This window comes from Erpetoichthys calabaricus, chromosome 5 (genome assembly GCF_900747795.2).
Source record: "Erpetoichthys calabaricus chromosome 5, fErpCal1.3, whole genome shotgun sequence".
NCBI classification, from domain to species: Eukaryota; Metazoa; Chordata; class Cladistia; order Polypteriformes; family Polypteridae; genus Erpetoichthys; species Erpetoichthys calabaricus.
In genome coordinates, this window is record NC_041398.2 from 104,744,404 (window position 1) to 104,764,974 (window position 20,571).

The following is a 20,571-nucleotide window of genomic DNA, read 5'->3' on the forward strand; positions in this document are numbered from 1 at the left end:
CCAGTCACTTTTCTCACTTCTCCTTTCTTACAAACAGTATAGGACCATTCAAAGTTACCCAAGTGAAATCAGAGACAATTTCTATCCAAAGATCAGAAGGTTATCAAATAGCCAGTCATAATAATTCCTATATATTATGTTATGTCCTATGAATACTGTTTTTTTCTTTGAATCTTTAATAGTATTGTATTACTGTCACTTTTCTAAGAAGCCCTACATGTACAAAGTTCACTGTACTATGTACACATTATAATAAACTTTAACTTAAAGAAAAATTTTGATGAAAATATTCAATATAACAATTGCACAGGCTCGTGTTATCTTTAGAACACAATTTCTCATGGCAAATTAATGTACACTATGATTAAAGTAAAAAAAAAACCTTGAATTAAAAAATACCGAAAGTATCTTTATATATAATATTCTACCGTGGCTGTTCATTTGCCTGTCCAGGATTTTAAATCACCTGTAGATCACAAACCGTTTGAACTATTGACCTGAAATTTGGTACACATATACTACATGACGTCTACTATCCACTTTCGTGGTGATGATTGCCCTCCAAGGTTATTCCTCTTTTTATTTTTATTTTATGATATTGTACAATCTATTCTCGGCATCAGGCGGCCATACAGCGCATGTGTACGGACACTGTTCTCATCCCAACCACTTTCGCTGTCACTTCCCCTACCTGTTTATATCTTAAATCAATTCTTAAGTGCCAGCTTAAGTGAAAAATTAAAGAAAACTTACTAAGTAATTGCAACACAAACACTGACTTAATCAGTTTTAACGCGAAAAGATGCTGACGAAAAAAGAGAAGAAGCGGGCCGGTAGGGTGGAGGAAAGAAGAGCTGCTTAGGAAGCAGCAAGTGCATCAACCTTTGAGCAAACGAATGCTAAAAGTACAGAGAAAGAGGATGAAAACTAGGAATGCTCAAGTCACATTATCGTGCAATGCACCATTACCGGTCTTTTAATAAAACGAGATGATTAAAGCCTGGCATACAAATGACAGAAAAACATGGATAATACCAAGTGCTGTCTGAGCATGACATATATTTAATCCAACATACAATAACAGGTAAGCTTCTGGCATCTCAGTGCAAAAAACAGCTTTCCGTGCCATTCATCCACATGGCGTTTTTAACTTAGCCACAATTTATTACTGACATAAAGGCTATTACTCCACACCAATGTAACTGTCACTCAAGCTGCAGGGTAGGTGACAGCTAAATTCTGATTATGTTTTTAAATTCAGCATGCAAAAGTAAGTATAATCCCTGAAAAATACACATGTAACAAAATGTATACTAAATAATGTAGTAATAATTGTTTCTTGTTTTTTTCAGGTGTGTTGCAGGTGTTGATACTGACCCTGATTTGGTTCATATGGAAATGCAGGATTCCAGTGGAGGTACAGGTTTTGGGAAATCACTGGGTGTAATTACCAAAAGACTGTTAATTGTAGCTATTATATGGTGCAGTGGTAACCAGTCAGCCCATGGCAGATCAGTTTTACCATTTACAATGCAAAGTCACTTGTGAGGCACTTCCACAAAAAAAAAAAGGCAACATCTTTCAACATAATTCTGGGTGGATTCGACACAACCAAAATTCAAGTATCATCCATTGATAAAGATCTGTGTGGAAAAAACACAAAGACACAAAAAAAGGTTTGGGGTTTGAACGTGAGAGTAATCTATAAAGACTGAGTCCAGATTGCAGCTGACTGTGGGAAGCAAGTGGCGGGCTTTACATGCAGTGGACACGAGGAAGAGGAAGGTCCAGAGGCATTAGACAGAAGTGAGGTCAGTTGGAAGGCGTGGTCCGGAGGCAGAAGTGGAAACTGGTTGGTGTTTAGATGTTTTTTCCTTCCGGGGAACTGCAGTGGTGGAAAACAGACATTTGTACCCTTTGTCACTGTTGTCCGGTATGAGGTTTTAGCTCCTCGGAAATAAGTTCTTTTAAATTGCGGCGTTTTAATTAATCTGGATTTAAATAATTATAAATTAAAAAGGTGTTATCCCCCCAGCATGCAATATGACGGTTTACAAGATTACATGAAAACGAGGATAAACTTAGCTTTTGTTTAATATCGGCTTACGCTGCATAAATAACGGGGGAAACACACCACAGTACTCAGTCCAAGGGTGAGGGCCTTGCGTATGGAGTTTGCAGTCATCGTCACAGCGCAGGAAGGATTTCTCAGACCAATTCGACGTAGTCTCCAGTAGTCCATCCCTCGAGTCTTCCAATGGCTGGCAATCTTCCAGGATGTTTTATACTGCTTTTTCCATGTGCAAGCCCCCAGATGGCACATAGCCCATTTCCAAACAAGGAGATAAGATTTTGTGCTGACATCAGACAGTAGGTTCAAATAATACACAGTTCTCTTTCAGGCTGACAACACATTCCTCCAGCTTTCCCTGTCTGTCTTATCCTAATGCTTGACCCAGCAATTCTGAATGCTGACACTCTGTGCTAAATCTGGCTCAGCTCTGCATTCTTACAGAAAAGAAATGGAAAATGCATTTATAAAATCTAAACACATATAGTGACAATAATCTCAATCCATAACAAGCTTCATATAACAGTCACCCTCTACATCAGCTCTTTTCCCTTCGTCGAGCTCCTTGACTGCCTCCCATGCGCATGTGTGTGACATCTGTTTTTACTTAACTGATCAATCATCTGTATTAATCAATATTAATTAATAAATTTATTTTTTTATTAATTAAAAACAGCTAGAGTATATATTAGACAAATTAAAAATAAAGATATATCAATGTGCTGTGCCTGTTAAGTCATTTTTTTTTGTACTTTAATGTTATATAAAGCAGACATTATTGCCATTGTTCATTAAAGGGCCTAGTGGGGAAGTGCAGTCATGTTTAAACTCCTGCACAGACCCCTATCCTCTGCAAATATAGTCTGTAATTCACTCAGATAGTTTACTCCAGACTGGTAGTGAAAGGAGCAAAAAAGACATAAACGTTTAACAGTAGCCAGCCATTGCTGTTCTTCTAAACCATAAATTACATGAAGTTCATGTAAAATGCTGATTCCCTTACATGGTTCCAAATTGACATTATTAAAACATTGGCTTTATGTAATGCCATTTAATCCACTAATTGTTTCTGCGCATCCTTTTTACCACCTCCAGAAAAAAAACATTCCCTGCCTCTCCAGCTACAGTGGTTGTTTTAATAAAACCATTTTAGATATTTACACTAAAATAGAGTACTTAGGCATATCTTCAAAAACTTCAGTTTTGGAAACATGAAGTAAATGGCATAATCATAATCTCTGCAAAATGGTAGTGCACTAGATTCCTTTTTGTTCAATATCTGCATTTCTTTCAGTAATTCCTTAGTACATCTTTAAGAAAATTTGTTTCTGTCATAACCAATTATGCCCAAAAGTAGTGAGTGTTTTTTAAAACTGCTGAAGTAAAAATAAATCATTCTTAACATCATTCATAAGAGAAACATTAATTCAGCTCCGAATTAATAAAGGATGCTCAAATACCTTTACTACTATTGTTCCATGACCAAGTTAAAGACAGTTACAATCGATTTTAATCAAAAGGAGCAAATCTGCTAATTGACTTTTTGTTTCTGTTGACTTGAAAGTGGGGCATACTGGACCCACATTGACTCACTGTGACTAATTGAATTGGATTGAGAACAAGTAGGTGTTGCTTTTCAGCCATGGGAGGAATCCTGGCTGGGGTTACAAAAACCATTTTTATATCTGTCTTGATTATATTTGATTCCTTTATCTATGTTAGAGTTAATTATGTAGTTTTGTTATGATGAAGCATCTTCTCCTGTGTACCATGTGTTTTACGGGTGGTTCCCCAAGAGTCCAGGCCACCTGCCCATCACTGCAAGGGACTACACTCAGCCACATAAAGGCGGGGGAATCCCACAGTCCTTTGCAGTTCATTATAATGCATTTGGGGTGTGGGTGAGTGCTTCTTTGTGTATTTTTCTGTGGTTTTTTTATTTCTGGAACTTTGACCTTTCTGCTCAGGTTTTTGACTTCACAATTGGATTACTGTATTGGGACTTGGGTTTGCTTGGGATTGCCTAAGTGTTATAGGCAACTCCTTTTGCCTTCCGTGCTCCACTGAGCTTTCTTTTGTGCCTCCAAGAGTTTTTGAAAATAAATCTTTATATTTATGAAAATCCTGTGTTTTTCCATTGTTGCTAGGAAGGTTTTGATGCTTTCCCATCTATTGGGTATTTTGAGTATTTTTGAGACTTTATGTGGTTCGTAACTCTCCAAGTCGTAACAATAGGCAGCACCAGTCTGTTATCTACATTTTGTTGGAACACAATATTTACCAGGTCACCACAAATAAGCTTGTCTTTTATCATCTCTGATAATTCACTTCTAAATAAGGAAATTATCACACAGAATCATTTTCTTCTAAACAGTGTACTGTATTCAGATACATCTCTACTGTTTTGTTTAATTTTTAGTCATTTTTAAGATGTATCTTCAGTGTTAAAGGACACAAGTTACATCAGAATTTTTTCACATCGTTTGGTTGTATCCAGCGTTGCCCAGATAAAGACTTTGTTGAGTTTGAATATTCAATATTTAATTTCTCCACGAAAACATGGGGTTAATTTTTTTTTCTCAGCCACCACTACAAATGTAATAGGATAAGCAACATTTAGTAAAATAAAATCATTTTTAAGTGGAGCATTACTTTAATGGTCCGACAGTAATCAGCAAGCATAACAGGACACCACTTGCTTTGGTATTGCTTTCCCACTCTAGAAATATCCTGATTAAACCATTTTTCCATACTTGACATTGACTGCTGTTGTATTTCCAAAGAAAAAGTCTGAAAAGTTCTAATGTTTACAAAAAGCAATAAGAACATGTTCCAAATATGACTTTAAAAAACCCGTACACCTATCTATCTATCTATCTATCTATCTATCTATCTATCTATCTATCTATCTATCTATCTATTTAACATATATAATGGTTTATATGTTAATATATAGCCTGAAAAACTACAATAGAAAACAATTTGATTACATTTCTGAATTCAGCATGAGAAAGTACTTTTGAAAACTTCCTTGTTTTCGTGAATTTCTTATTCCATCGATTCTATTGTTTCCTAAATTACATTGATTATGTAGGGCAAGGTCATTGAATCATTGGTTTTCTCAGGCTTTGATTAGACCATGATAGACAATTCATCACAAATTATTCCAGGTGTATGTATTTGCCACTAAGAATAATCCACATTTCAAGAAGAGGTGCCCCACTAGGCTTACACTATGAGTGCTATTTATCCCATAATGCTGGACGCTGCAATGCTAAAGAACACTGGATTAAGTTAAGGAATTGTCATCATACAGTCAGGGTGAGCAGTTACATATATCTAATTTTTAAAAGAAGCATCTGAAATATAGACCAGAAGTTCAAAGTTAAAATATCGGACAACTGTAAGGGCAATCTGGAAATTAATGTCAGAAAATAAGCTTAAAAAATATAGTGATACTGGTAGGTAACAGAAAAAAGAAAGAGGATATATTGTGGCAGAGAAACATTCCCTGGAAACTGGAAAAGCGATTACACTTCAAAAGCTACATACTAATAAATTACTTTTAAAATGAAGGCCTTTTATATTTTTCGGTTCAATGATATATTGATTCAGTTTGAAGTCAAAGGGATAAAGCTACCAACACTCATCATTCGTCACAGAGGGTGGCCCTTGCACCAACTGTAGACATGGAGCAGATTTGCATAGTAAATTTAGATGATGTAATAGCAGGGCCTTGGACTGGTCTGAGAGCAAAGGGTGACTGGTAAAACCACGTGCACACAACACAAAACATACAGGCTTATCATGTTGCCATCACAATGCAAACCATTTGATGTTTTTTAATAGTTCTGTTTTTATAGCATGTTTATACTATATTCTGCGTATTTTTATAAAAGGAAATGTTTTCATTTAAACTTATCCATACTGTACTTTTTATAAATCTACAACACAGTCTAAAAATATCCATTGCACTTAGTAATCTCTTTGAAAATGCTGTGAGACACACTACACAGCAAGTTAAAATCAGCTTGGGATTCATGATGGCCCGAGGAGTGTGCGGAATTACTGGAACTTGCCCAAGAGTGCTGTGATGCTTTATTAAAACCGATCCAAATGCAAATGATAGCCTTAAAGGTGAGACACAATTTAATTATCTTCTAAACGATAATGGGGCAATAGTTAAATGTTTGGAGTTTTAAGTAAATGCTCTTAAGTACAAATTTGCTTCCTTATAATCCCAATGAAATTTGATCTGTAAGCTACCAGCTATACCCTGTATACCTCTTTGATTACAGAGAGGTTTATTCCTCTGAATTTACACAAATAAAAATATATTTTTTATTTATTTTTCACTATTTATGTACAATTTAGCAGACCTCAAACCTCTTTAGGCCTGCTGTTTGCAGTTTATCAAACACACAAAGCATAGTATAATTCTGTTAGCACTTTAGGCCATATATGAAGGAATGAAATTGATTTCCACCACTGTTTGAAAATGTGTTTTTTGAAATGGTTTCTACAGCCTACTGATTTAAAGATCTCTGCATTTTTAAACAGAGTGAAAACTTCATAGTGCCTTGGCCTTTGTATGCTCTTATGTGGGATGTAAGGTCATTGTTTAAAGGGTAACAAGCTTTCTTTAAATGATATTTTTTTTTGTAGGCCAGTATTACTGGCTAGAAATGAGTTGAGGCAATCTGAAAAGTGTATTCTTCATAAATAACATTCTTTATACCTACTTAAGTGGTATTTTTTAACAGTGGCCTGTATATTCTAGGGTAAACTGCTCTTTAAATGATAAGGTACTGTTATCATTTATTCTGGTTTCCTTTTCTTAACAAATAGTATAGTCATTTTTTTCAAAGCTTGCTTCCTTCCTTAGTGAGACATTTATAGAAGCAGGAATTAGTAGGAGGTATTTCTGTAGTACACTGGTTAACATTACCTCTTCATACATCCAACTTGCTGGATTCAAGTGCCATGCCTGTTTGTTGTTCATGCATAGTATTTGGATTCTCTCATTGTATCTGTATGGCCAAAAGCATACAGGTTACATTAAATGGTGATCTGGATTGACCCATTGTGGGTGAATATGTGAGTGAATCTTGTGATGGACTATGCCCTCCAGCCTCCCACTATCCTGAGAGAATTTGAGAATGGAATGGTACGTTATTGAGTATGAGAATGGCTGCACAAGCATGCATCTGCTAATTACTAGTCACAGAGAGCACAAAATTCAAATTAACTTTCATCTCTAATCTCTTAACAAAATTCAATAAGCCCCTGCCAACAGCCTTGTCTCTGCAGAATAACCAGTGATCTTTCAATAAGAACCCACTGTGACAATAAGAATTCTGTATGATTTTACCATTCAGAAAATGGAAAGGTAATTGTGTTTTTAGAAAACAGAAAACAGCATAGAATGATAAATGGCAAAAACATTATGAGTGTATTTACCTGAGATGTGAAAGCCACCTCCTAACACTAGTGGCAGACTGGCTCAATAATGAAGTTTAGTTTATTTCAGTATTTACACTATAGTGCATGGTGTTCTTGCTTGATTCTCAGTGAAGCATTTGTTTACTGAAGTAAACATTGAATATGTGGGGACCCTTTCACCAAATAAAACAATCTAGTTGGTTGATTCAGCATAGGCAGTGCTAAAGAGTTATTGTGTTAGACAAGGCAGTGATAAATTAAATGTATACAGTTAGTCTTTGGACTGATCACCTCCAGTAGCTTTGCACAAAATGCTGTAATTAATTGTTTATTCATTCTTCACTTAAATTTATGTTTGGTTTGCAATCTAAAAATGTTTAGAGCATTGAAAAGATTTCCATGTATATAAATGCCAGCATGCTGAATATATCAGTACATTTCTCACAGTTTACGTATCTGTATCACTCTAAAATCATCTGCAACTCTGTCTACCAAAAAAAAAAAATGAAAAGAATAAATAGAATTTTCAGATCTGGATTTGCCACTTTCAGGTCTTGTGATTGGTTGTTTGTTTCTAGTATGATAGAAGGCCTAATGGCTGTCCTCCACACCCAGACAAATACCAGAGTGAAAAAAGTACAAAAAGTGTATGTTTATTAGACAAAATGAAGGAGGGATATTAAATCGAAAGAACAAAAGGCATAGCTAAAAAAGAAAAGCAAAAACACTTGGGTTCCCTTGGTTTTGACTAAACAGACCTTGATCCCTTATTTTATTTGCCTGGTTGTGTGGCTCCCCTGATTTGCTCACGAAATTTCTACTACAAAGCATTTCCTTTCTCACCCCCTCTTTGAAAAAATGGAAGCCCTGGTATATAAAAAAAATATATATCTTGTAAAAAATTTTAGATATTTAATGTGCTTTTGATTGTAAAGTTACTGCATAAATAATTTGTTATTTTTTTTAATTACTCCTTAGGCTTTCTTTATGTGACCTGCTTGATTCAGAATTGCTCTGATAAAATGGTGACAGCACAGTACCTTGGCAAGATTGACCAAAATTCTCTTGCTGTGCAGGATGATTATATCTTCGTTAAGGTAATATTATTTTTCTTTCTCACACTAGGGATGTTTCTGTAAAGCTATTTGTAAAAATATAAATGCACATAACATAAAATATTGATTAGCCAGTAAATATCTGTGGGCCAAAAGTAATTTGTTTAGGTATAATAATGTGACAAAGTAAAATTTCATTTGAATTTGTGCAGATGCTATGATTTGTGTCATGTTACACATTCATGGTTAATTCTAGCCTCGAGTCCAATGCTCCCAGGATAGTCATCACGTCTAGCATTCTGTAATAAAACTGTGATTCAAGGAAAGGATTAATTCATATTTGCTTTCTTGGCTGAATTTCGATTAGTTTTTAACTACATTGTTTAAAATACACTTGTACTGACTCAAACACTGCCCTCCCATGTACAAACACAGAGCTGATGCAGTGGTTAGTTTTGAGCCTTTGGGCTGTCTGTGTGGACATGTCCCACATGCTACAGACATAAATGTTAGGTTAGCTGGCGGTTATAAACTGGTCCAATTTGAGTGAATGTGCATGAGTATCCCATAATAGACTGCTGCGTCATGCAGGGCTGGTTTCTGCCTTGAGCCCAGTGATGCCAGGATGAACTCTGGCCCCTGAAATTAGATAAGCGGTGGTAGAATGTGGATGAGTGGATTATTATTAGGTGACACTTTAGCATCACATTGGGTTATTGTATCATCTGCCTCTCTGACTCAGAGTAAGCATCAAAAAAGGAATTACTCAAACTGGTTACAGTGGCTGAAGTTTTTTTGGTCTTCCAATACTAATATAATGGTCATAAACTGAGAAGAGGTTATGACTGGTTTATTTAACATCCATCCATCCATTTTCCAACCCGCTGAATCCGAACACAGGGTCACGGGGGTCTGCTGGAGCCAATCCCAGCCAACACAGGGCACAAGGTAGGAAACAATCCTGGGCAGGGTGCCAACCCACCGCAGGACACACACAAACACACCCACACACCAAGCACACACTAGGGCCAATTTAGAATCGCCAATCCACCTAACCTGCATGTCTTTGGAATGTGGGAGGAAACCGGAGCGCCCGGAGGAAACCCACGCAGACACGGGGAGAACATGCAAACTCCACGCAGGGAGGACCCGGGAATCGAACCCAAGTCCCCAGATCTCCCAACTGCGAGGCAGCAGCGCTACCCACTGCGCCACCGTGCCGCCGGTTTATTTAACATGACAAAGAAAATCATTCAAACGATTCTTTTTCTGAACTTGCTTAATCCAATGCAGGTTTTAGTAGATCCATATTAACAATTACAGGATAAAAGTATAGAATTTTTTTTTATTAAAGCCTGAGTTCTGGATGTGTTAAAACATTTTCTCCATCTCTTAACAGTGATTGTTGCAATCGTTTGTATCTGTTTAGCTGAACTGTAAGGTCTGAAGAATCGGAAATAAAAGAATTTTAAATGCAGTAACCAAGACACCTAGGATGAAAAGAAAAAAATAACGATTTGAATTAACATTACAGGAGAACTAAAAGCAGGGTTGAAAGAAAGATGGCAGGCAGCAACAAATATTTTAAATTAAGAAAAGGTGGGAAAAGTTAGAGCTAACATAATAGTGGTAAAATTTCTATTTGTGGGTGTTCCATAAAGTCATACAATATGGATTAAAATTAGAGAAATGAATCTGAAAAGAAATCAGTAGGTGGTGCTCATGATAAAATTTTTATAAGTTTTAATTATAAGTGTAGTAGGTGTGGCTTTATCGAAATCGAAATACAACATTTTAATGTCCTGTGTTCATTAAATAAAAGAAAGAGCTTAGAACTCAGGCATTCATTTCGTGTTCTGTACTACCCTTGCTTTCAGAATAATTAATTGATTAATTATACAATTGTTTTATTAATGCATGACATCATTACACTGTTCAAAGCCTGGTCTTATTTCTACTGTCTGTTTATAGCGAGTTTCAATCATTTATCTCTAATATCACTGATCATGTGATTCATTTTAGACTCCCTGATAATTCCTTCTATTTCTAATTTGCTTTTCTTTACATTGGGTTTCTAGCTATGATGTGATTTTGTTTTTAACTCTAAAAACAGAAGCCTTCATGTCATATTGCTGTTAGTACAAAAGAGCTGTTTTGAGGGAACCAATGCGATGCAAAGGAAACTCAATCCGAATACCCATATGGTGCTTCTGCTGAGGCGAACTGCTGACACAAGCAATGCATCATATTCATAAATGGCAGCAGACAGTATAAACCCATGATTTCTCTACCCCCTCTAATTGTATTTGGTGACATGAACATGTTACTCCTCAATCTGTTTGTTTGTTTTTGTACGTTCGCGGCTGTGAAATTGCTCAGTTTTGACACAGAAATTTCCTTTGCCGTGTGGTTCTGGCTCATTAATTCTTCTCAACTTTACTGAATAGTGAATGCTCCTAAACTGCTTCAGATATAATAAAGGAATATCATTATATGTTGCTGGAGTTGTTTCATCCCACATGCTGTCTGTAGTCAGCTTTAAATAATTTCCTCCCTATAGTGCCTGTCTCCTGTGTTGTTTCTCTTGGTTCGTTAATAGTTCACTTCTTTAAAATATTCATATTCTTCCTTTTGGTCACTCCTTTTGTTGCTATACTCTCTTGTTTTATGTATAGACAGATAATGTCGATACAGATCACTTATGTAAGTACCTCAGCCTTAGATTGATTTGCTGTCAGACTACTGTTTTGATGTCAGAAAATCTTCTTCATGTGAACATAAAAAAGAACTTTTCTGATAAGATCAACAGCCAATCTCAAGATGTATTTTTCATTTGAACTCAACTTCAACCTCTTCTGTCTCCCACCTTGGTGTTATTTCTGACAGTGACCTGAACATTTATTTGTACATCAATTCATATAACTGCACTTTGAAGCAAGTTTAATATCCTCCTTTTCTTTCCTAATGAGATTCTTAAGTTCTTTCAATGCTATAATTATATCTGCCTTGGTCTGTGTCACAGCTCTTCTTTTTGAACCAGACTAATGCGTGTGCAGAATGCTACTTCCAAAGCTCTGACACAATAAGTCATTATTATAGCTCATAACACCGGCTCTGCTAGTTTCCATTTTCTTCCAGTACCATTCCAGCACTATACCACTTATCTATAACGCTCTGAAAAGAAATGCCCTGGATTATGTACATGTGTTCACTATCAGCCAAATATAATTATTTTTAAATGTGAAGAAATGCTGTAGCTTAATGAATAAGGAGGCAGACTGTCAAGCAGTGTTACTGACTTATTATGTGACCTTTGTGTGGGTTACTATATTTGTCTGCTCTCTAACTCTATGAAACAGACTAATACTATATTATATTGTGATATTAGCTGTAAAAGTTGTTATATTATTTTCAAAACCGTTATTAGTGGCATGCTTCAGTACACTAGTCATAAATGCTCACGCAACTGTGTGACCCACTTCGTTAATAAAATGACACTTCTGGAATAAACAAGGTTCTACTTGCACATTAAAGAAATCACTTGTGATTTACATTAATTTACTGAAATCCTGCTTTAATTTTTATAGTACTGATCAAAAAAAATCTTAACTCTGGTTTTGAAATTGGTTCATAAACTAAATGGAGTAAAATTTTTCAAGAAAGTACTGTATTTTGGGATATTACAGATGGTGTTGTGTCCAGCCTCCTGAAAGTATGTGCTTTGGATAAAGGATTTGTCTCGATCTAGAACTAGAAAGTTGGAAGATAAATATACAACTTTAGCCAGCCAGGTAGCATGAATTTATAGAAAGCAAAGTAACCACCATAACAGGAGGAAACTACATGGATTTGAGAATGCTATAGCTATACACAAGAGAATGACTAAGCCAGGAAACAGGACTTGGAGCTGGGTGGCCTTCAGCTGAAACTGTACACTACATCTGATTTTTTTCCTACTTTATTTGTAGCTAATTTCAGTTTTATTCATTTAGATTTTTCCACTGTGATTTTAATGCAAAGCCATTTTAATTCATTTATATGTTCTGCTTATGTACTATTGTTCCATATACAGTATGTTGATGATCTTACTGCACTGACATCTGATTTCATGTTACAGAATATAGTGCTTTATTTCAAGGCACAGCAATTTATTTTTTTCACCTGTATAAATACTGTTCTTTTTACTGGCGTGTAAAAGAAATTTTTAGTTTCAATTAGTGATTACGCACATAGCATTAACCATTAAGTAAACAATCATTAGAACCATCGATTAAAGTACTGAACTAAGATGTGCAAACTTAGAATTGCTTGGCAAAAATTTTGCTGCCAGAAAGGGCTGACTTTCTAAATAATGTTTTTTATATATAATGTTATAAGTAAATAAACATGCTTTCCCATTTCAGGTTTATTGTTGCGCTTCTCACTTCTGCAACGTTTTTATTTGAGCGCTAAGGAGAATTCATTAAACAGTGTAAACTTTCCGACTCTCATATCTAGTATTTGTTTCACACTGTGTCTTCTACACTGCTCTGTCTTTTTAACATCTGTCATATTTTTCTTGCATATTTTATATTCAAACCCATAATAAATTAGTGATCAGACCACAAATAAAGAATTTCTTATTTGAGCATATTAGAAAAATGCCCACAGAGTGGAATACAGATATGCAACAATAAAGCTCCATTTTCACTACTTGGCCTTGACTAAACAAGATACAGTATCTAACCAACAATGGGAGCCACTTGTCAGATTCACAATAAACACAGCTTCTTCCTGTCTCATCTGCCTCCCACCTATGATTTGTGAAGATTTTTTTTTTCAAATGCTGTGCGTTTAGTAATAAAAAGTCTTGAAATAAAAAGGACACAATTCAGGTGCACCAGGGGATGAAAAAGATGAAGGAAACTGGCCAGGAGAAATTAAGAAAACACTAGCAGGTTTGAAACTAGGAAGTCAAAATGATCATGAATCCAGAAGGAAAACAGAAACCAAACACAAATTTAGCAGATATTAACTAGGAAGTGTAACTTCAGGGTCAAAGCAACTTGTGAAGCCATTATTAGAACTTAGATTCATCACTAAATTAAAATTATGAAATTAATACAAATTAACCCAGAGGATCATTTCACCTCCAAAACATTAATCATGAAATTCTGCTACTTTTAACCCTGTTATCTGCCTACATTGTTTCTGGCTTCCAGCGCCTTCCCGTTCGGCAGCTCTCCACTTAACGCTGGTACAAGACGGCCCCCTTTTTTTTCTGGCCTACTGTTTTCCACTATTTCTAAAGGATAAGGTGGTCTTCCTTGTGACTCTCCTTTTTTCTAATTTTGTGAGATATTGTAGTGCTTTCCTTTCAGCAGGCCACCATTTTGATCACAGCCACAACATCTTAGCAGCTCACCCTTTGATAATTTCAAGTGCTGAATTGTACAGAGGGTGCTGTCACTGATTAGCTACTGTGTCATTTAATGTTACAGCATAACTGGAACTGATCTCGAGAGAACTTTTATGTTAGTTTGGTAAAAAAATGTTGAAAGTGATGTTTACAATCTTCATTACAATTATAAGTATAAATGAAAAAAGGATCTTTTGCAGTTTTCTTCTAATATTACCTGTGTTACTGAAGGGCAATATTGTTCTTATTGTTTATTATATTTTTTAAGGTAACAACTGGAAATCGGACGAAGTATTATGTTTCCTATCGACGAAATGAATTTGTCCAAATGAAGTTTCCAAAATATGCACTACCTAAGGTAATTTCTGTTTTTTTCCAAAATCTACTACAGATTAATTGAAGAGGTGTTTGTCAGGTTTTAACTCTTTAAGCTTGTATTTGGAAATAACAAATAATGTAAAAGAAAGAATGCTTGGCAGTGTCATTTCTGCATTATGGACCAGTAGGGATGTTGTGCAAAACAAGTAATACATTTCCCTTGGGAATTTTGCTTATTAGTAAAGTGTTTATAACAACCTTCAACTTTGTTGTCTTAAGTGTGTTTTTTTCCAAGTTTCCTTCATATACTCATATTTCTTATCTAGGAAAATACTGCTTTTGGAGTATGTAAAGCTGACTTTGTGCTGGGTGTTGTAAGCCTTTTTCATACTGATATGGCTAGCTCTTTTAGCCCTGCATTATTCTCGATTTATACTTGGGGGTGTGTGTGCACATATGCATATGTACATTCCAGTTTAGCAATATGGTTTGAAGGCTAGTGCCCAGTATTAACATTATTTTTTTTTTATTTTTAATTGCATGTTTGCACTTCTGGTTCATTCTTTTCCCAGCCAATGCCTTGCCTTGCAGCACAATCCAACAAAGAGATACAAAAAGTCCAATATCATTTGCTATTTAAAGGTAGCCACAATCTTCTTCTTATTCTTCATTCGGCTGCTCCCGTTAGGGGTTGCCACAACGGATCATCTTCTTCCATATCTTTCTTTCCTCTGCATCTTGCTCTGTTACACCCATCACCTGCATGGCCTCTCCCACCACATCCATAAACCTTCACTTAGGCCTTCCTCTTTTCCTCTTCCCTGGCAGCTCTATCCTTAGCATCCTTCTCCCAATATACCCAGCATCTCTCCTCTGCACATGTCCAAACCAATGCAATCCCGCCTCTCTGACTTTGTCTCCCAACCGTCCAACTTGAGCTGACTTTTAATGTACTCATTTCAAATTCTTTACATCCTCGTCACACCCAATGTAAATCTCAGCATCTTTAACTCTGCCACCTCCAGCTTTGTCTCCTGCTTTCTGGTCAGTGCCACCGTCTCCAACCCATATAACATAGCTGGTCCCGCTACCGTCCTGTATACCTTCCGTTTCACTCTTGAAAAAAAATAGAAAGCAGATCAACATCAATAATGTGTTGAGCACAAGATATGCTAATGGGACTGAGTGGCATCTTGATATTCATCCAACCTTGAGGAAGATGGTGTGAAATTTGAAAAAGCCACCAAGTAAGTGTTATGAGTGCTCCTTCTACATTGTAGAAAAGAAAAGAGTAGTATGATGCTCTGCTTCAGAGAAGTTCAGCGTTCTGTGCAAAGATAACAGGTATTTAGAAAGTCATTGTTTCCTATGTGGCACTGTGCAGCAGTGGCCACACGGAGGTTAGCAGTACTACTGAGTAGCCCCAAAGTCTTGTGTTCAAGTCGTGCTCTGTGTGTAGTCTACGCATTCTTTGCTTGGTATTGCCACTTGTGTTTTTTTGCGTCAAACCCAATTGATTCCAAACTTGAGGTGGTGCTGTTTCAGTTTATTCAGTTCACAGCAAATATACGCATTTTTCTGGTCAGCAAGCTGTTGCAAGTCTTCCAATATTGTTTTATTTTTTCAGAAGATATTCACAATATGATGTTATGATTCTGCATATTTGAATTTGTTTCTAGATTAACTTTATGTATTTTCTTATTCCCTTTGGGGATTTTGGAAATATAGGGAATTTGCTTCGTTAATAATATTATAATTATAATTATAATAATTAGAGTGTTTAAAGTAATTTTAGCTGAAAATTATTTTACGATATGTAGAACAATTTTCAGCTTTAGAAACTATTGCATGTCTTCTCGTTTATCACTTATTTCTTTGCATATTAAACTTGATAACTTTTGGTATCAATCAGATACCAAGCAAGATGTGACCAAGTGCCAGCATCCCATTATCTGATTGATTTTTGTGACACAAATATTGCATGAAGTTAAACACATTGCCAGACATTAGCAAAATAGGGAGAAATATTATTACTTAGGTAAGTTAATGTTAAGGTCAGAGAAGTAAAACAATATAGTCCATCCAGATTTTCCATGCCAAAAAAGCACTTCAGTTTTGATACAGTAAAAGGGGTTCCTATTTTTTAATTGAAAAAAACAGCAAATGTATAAGGCATATATTGCCACATGTGGTGCTGTAGTTACTGCTGCTACCTAAAAGGTTAAGTGCTCTGGGCCTGAAAGTTGCACTCCATTGATTGTGGAGTAGTGTGTTGAGCCTTTTCTTCATGGTGCTCCAGTTTTCTTCCCACATCTCAGTGACTTGTGTGGTAGAATAAGAGTTTATTTTAAATTGGTCCCATGTGGGGGTGAAGGTGAATATATGTTTTAGTGTGCCCTGGAATATACTAACATCCTGTCAAGTAGGGGCACCTGTTTTGTATCCAATGTTGCCAGGATAGACTCAAACCCACAATGACCCTGAATTGGATTCATTGATTTTGAGATTGTTATGATAACTCATCTTCACTCTATAGTATGTGCTGAATACCAGAAGAATGAGAACATAAAAAAACTATTTTAACAATAATAGTCAATTCAGCTCAAAAAAAGTTATCACTCCCTGTTCAGCAGCTTTTGTAAAATATTGAGATTGAATATTGAGATATGAAGGTCTCCAAAGAACTACTCTTAATGGCATTTCTTGATAACTTATTCCACATAGGTATGAGACTTCATTGGGATTAAAATTGCATCTTTGCACAGGTAAGCCATGACAGGAACTGCACAGTAAACTGTACTACTGAAGACTACATTGACAACGTTCCTTTGCTTGTTTGTGTTAGCACAGTGGAATTGCTTTTGAAGTAGTATGGTTGTATAATGAAGAAGCACCAAGGAGATACATTCTCATATTTGTGTTCCTTGCAACCCAAGTTAAAGGCCAGGTAAACTGGGGAGTTTGCCTGTCATATTAATGAAAGGTTGTAGTTCAGGACTGTAGGAACTTTCCCAAGGATTTTCTGGTTTATCCTTAACCCCAATGTGAATCTGAAAGTGTGCTTAGAATTATTGTACTGAGGGATCTTTAAAGCCTTTCTGGCCTTTAGCCATTTGCACTTGCCTTTGGATGAATACATAGTGGAAATAAACTAAAGGTGAGAAGATGGAATCGTATCAGTATGTTTGTAGATGGACAAGTATGCAAAATACCAAACCTTTTTGGCTGGGATGAAAGACCCTATTTAATTAAGCCATTTGGGCAGTCAGAATCTTTTTTGTTTTATAGTTTATTACTACTCTGTTTTCTCTTCTTGGTGTTCTTTAGTTTTTGTGAAATAAGCATGTATATATTATTTGTTGGTGTGAGGCCAGATTAAGCATGCAGAATATTTATAATATAATTTTATATTGTAAAAACCAGCATCCACCATACTAATTCCTTCATTTTGAATACTTCCATCAAATTATTTTAATATCAGTTGCTTGTACTGAAATGTTCCTTTTTCTTCAATCTTTCTTCACAACATACTATATATTCCACAATCCTCAAATAAGTCAATTTGCTTTTCTCTGGATTTGCTCTAGCACTGTTAACCTTTTTTGTAATATGAAATATAAAACTGCACTCAGTATTCTATATGAAAGTATTCAGTTCAGGCCTTATAAAAGTATATCCTATTAGCCTCCTTATTTACAGCTGTACACTCTCTGGATGTAGACAGTGATAGGTCCACTATGACTCCTAAATCCTCCTACACTGAATTTTAACGTTCACACCTCTATAGTGTTTCTTACTAGGTGTAATACTTTATATTTCCCATATTAAATGTCATCAGTCACATATCTGCCCATGTCTGAAATCTGTCTGATGCCAGGGTGTCTGTCTGCTATTCCACCAATATTAGTCATCAGAAATCCTGACCTGCTTGTTGTATACATTTTATTAAGGTCATTAGTATCCCTACACTGATCCCAATTAGACACCAATTCTAACATCATCTACCGGTAATTTGTAAAAAGTTCTCCTCACATCATAACCCTTTATTTCTGTGGTTGAGACAATTTGCATTCTTCTGCAGACTGCACCTTGAACATCCACTTCTTTTAGTTTGATCATCACACACACAGTGGGGTATAGTAGCTAAAGATTCGCACTGCAAACCATGAAGTTGTGGGTTCACATTCCACTACTGACACTGTGTGACAAAAAGCAAGTCACTTCACCTGCCTGTGCTTAAAGTGAAGAAAAAAGCAAAAGAAATGTAACCAACTGTATGTCAGATATTGCACGTTGCTGTGGATAAAGGCATCAGCCAAATATGTAAATGTGATTTAAATCGTTAGCCTGTCTTTTGCTGCCTTAGAAGATGCCTTTTTAAAAATTAAAATAAATATTGTCCTCGTCTAATGAAATATCTTTGTTGCTCCCTCATAAAACTGTAACATATTTGTGAAAGATACCTTCCCCCATTTAGTCCCAGATTGTTAATTCAGCTGTACTTGATATGTGATACTCAGTTTTTCCTTTAATGATTTTTCCCTACAGTATGTATATACAGTATGTAATCTTTTCTCTGTGCTTTAACAACAGAGTTACATACATTTTTGCAAAATGTATTGCAGGGTTTCATCTTTGAATATTTTCTGCGAAAACATTCTTTTTATTTTGGTAACTGTAAACTGTCCTTGTGTGAGGAGGTACTGTATATCCTGTGACATCCTGCTCAAGTCTGGCTTGTGCCCAACACTACCCAGCGAGACACTGGCTCCTCTTAATGGTGTATTGATAATCATCAGATTTGGGAACTGGATGAATTAATTATCTGCTTTGCAACGTATTTTGCTTTACGTAAAATGTATGTACAAAATGATGTGCTTTGTGTTTGATTCTGTTTATTCAGTAAACGTTACTCACTGAAGATAAACATTACATTATTTGAAATGTACAGTACATACACACTCATTGCTGCTGTACTCAGCAAAACAAAAAATGCCACATGAAAAAATATAACCTGAATCTTAGTGGATACTTTTGTGCTTTGAGATTTCATATTGATTTTCATCAGCATTTCTTGCTACTGAGTAAGCATTTGGTCATTAATGAATACTCAATCTCTGCATGTTTGTAGTACTCAGAAAACGCTGACCTGCACCAAAGAATTGCTTGAAAGCAAAAAATTCCTCTAAACAGTATACAATTTTCACTCTGGCTCAATCGCAGACTACATAGCAGAAACAAATATTCTATATCTTGTTGTTCTTATTTGTTTTATTCCTGTTTATATATAAAATGTAGCTGACTTATCTATATTTTTTATTTTGGTACTTGAAACAAAATGTTTTTCTCATTAAAACATCTGAACATGTATTCTGCTCTGAATCCCGTCTTTAAGGTCATATTTTTTATCTCACTTCTCAGGGAAAATAAAAACACATAAACAAAGGAAAAGTTACTGTTATATTTAAAAATATGATTTACTAGACTACTGTATATATGGTACTACAGCTATTACTCTAAAAGCATGGACAAGACTCAAAAGGTATCCTGTACCATAGATAAAAATTTGGTATACTGTAATATTCTCCAGTGTATACAGTAAGTTAACTATCTTTATCCCTTTTTCTCTCTCTCGCCTTCTCTCATTCTCATACTTGTTCAATCCAATGCATAATTGTAAGGGTTTGGCATTCTTTAAAAAGTTAAATGTTTAAATTGGCATAATCCATAGAATTTAGTAAATGGAGAGTAGAAAGAAAATGTCCTTTTAAACAATGCCTAACAAATGCCAGATATTCTAGGCAATTACAAAACTGGTTAACACAAAATCTTACAGACATGGGGTCCCCCGTGACTAGTAATTATAAATATTGCATTGCAAACAAAAAAAGTCTTAATTTTGTAGGCTATTGAAATTAAAGACTACCAGAGCTAAAGCAAATTTTGCTAAGAAATGTTTACACTTTTCTGAACATAATCTTAACTATTCAGCATAGCCTTAAACCTGACTTGTCTACTTAAAATTTCTGACATACACAGCTTCAATGGGAAGAGATTTCCCCTGTAGATGTACTGATAGCACTTTTTTAACTGACTAGCCAAAGTACCCTCCATTATCTGGGAATATTTGTATAATACGCTAAGGCAAAAAAACAAATATTTATGTATTTTAATATTATGCATAAGTGTCATTGAAACTAAGATGTCAAGCAGTGATAATTTCTGTTTCCTTAACAAAAGCATGCAATGTTAACGTTTTCATTCTCACCATTTTGTGTTAGCAAATT

The 20,571-nt window shown here is 35.6% G+C and overlaps 1 protein-coding gene across 1 annotated transcript in view; it reads left to right on the forward strand.

The window, feature by feature from the left end:
• The window catches only part of sorcs2 (sortilin-related VPS10 domain containing receptor 2), a 1,166,544-nt gene that overhangs the window by 1,027,281 nt on the left and 118,692 nt on the right, over positions 1 to 20,571 (forward strand). Inside the window, exons 6-8 of the mRNA XM_028801884.2 lie at positions 1,353 to 1,417; positions 8,492 to 8,610; positions 14,235 to 14,324. Of these exons, the coding sequence (XP_028657717.1) occupies positions 1,353 to 1,417; positions 8,492 to 8,610; positions 14,235 to 14,324 (274 nt within the window). The remainder of the gene's footprint in view (positions 1 to 1,352; positions 1,418 to 8,491; positions 8,611 to 14,234; positions 14,325 to 20,571) is intronic.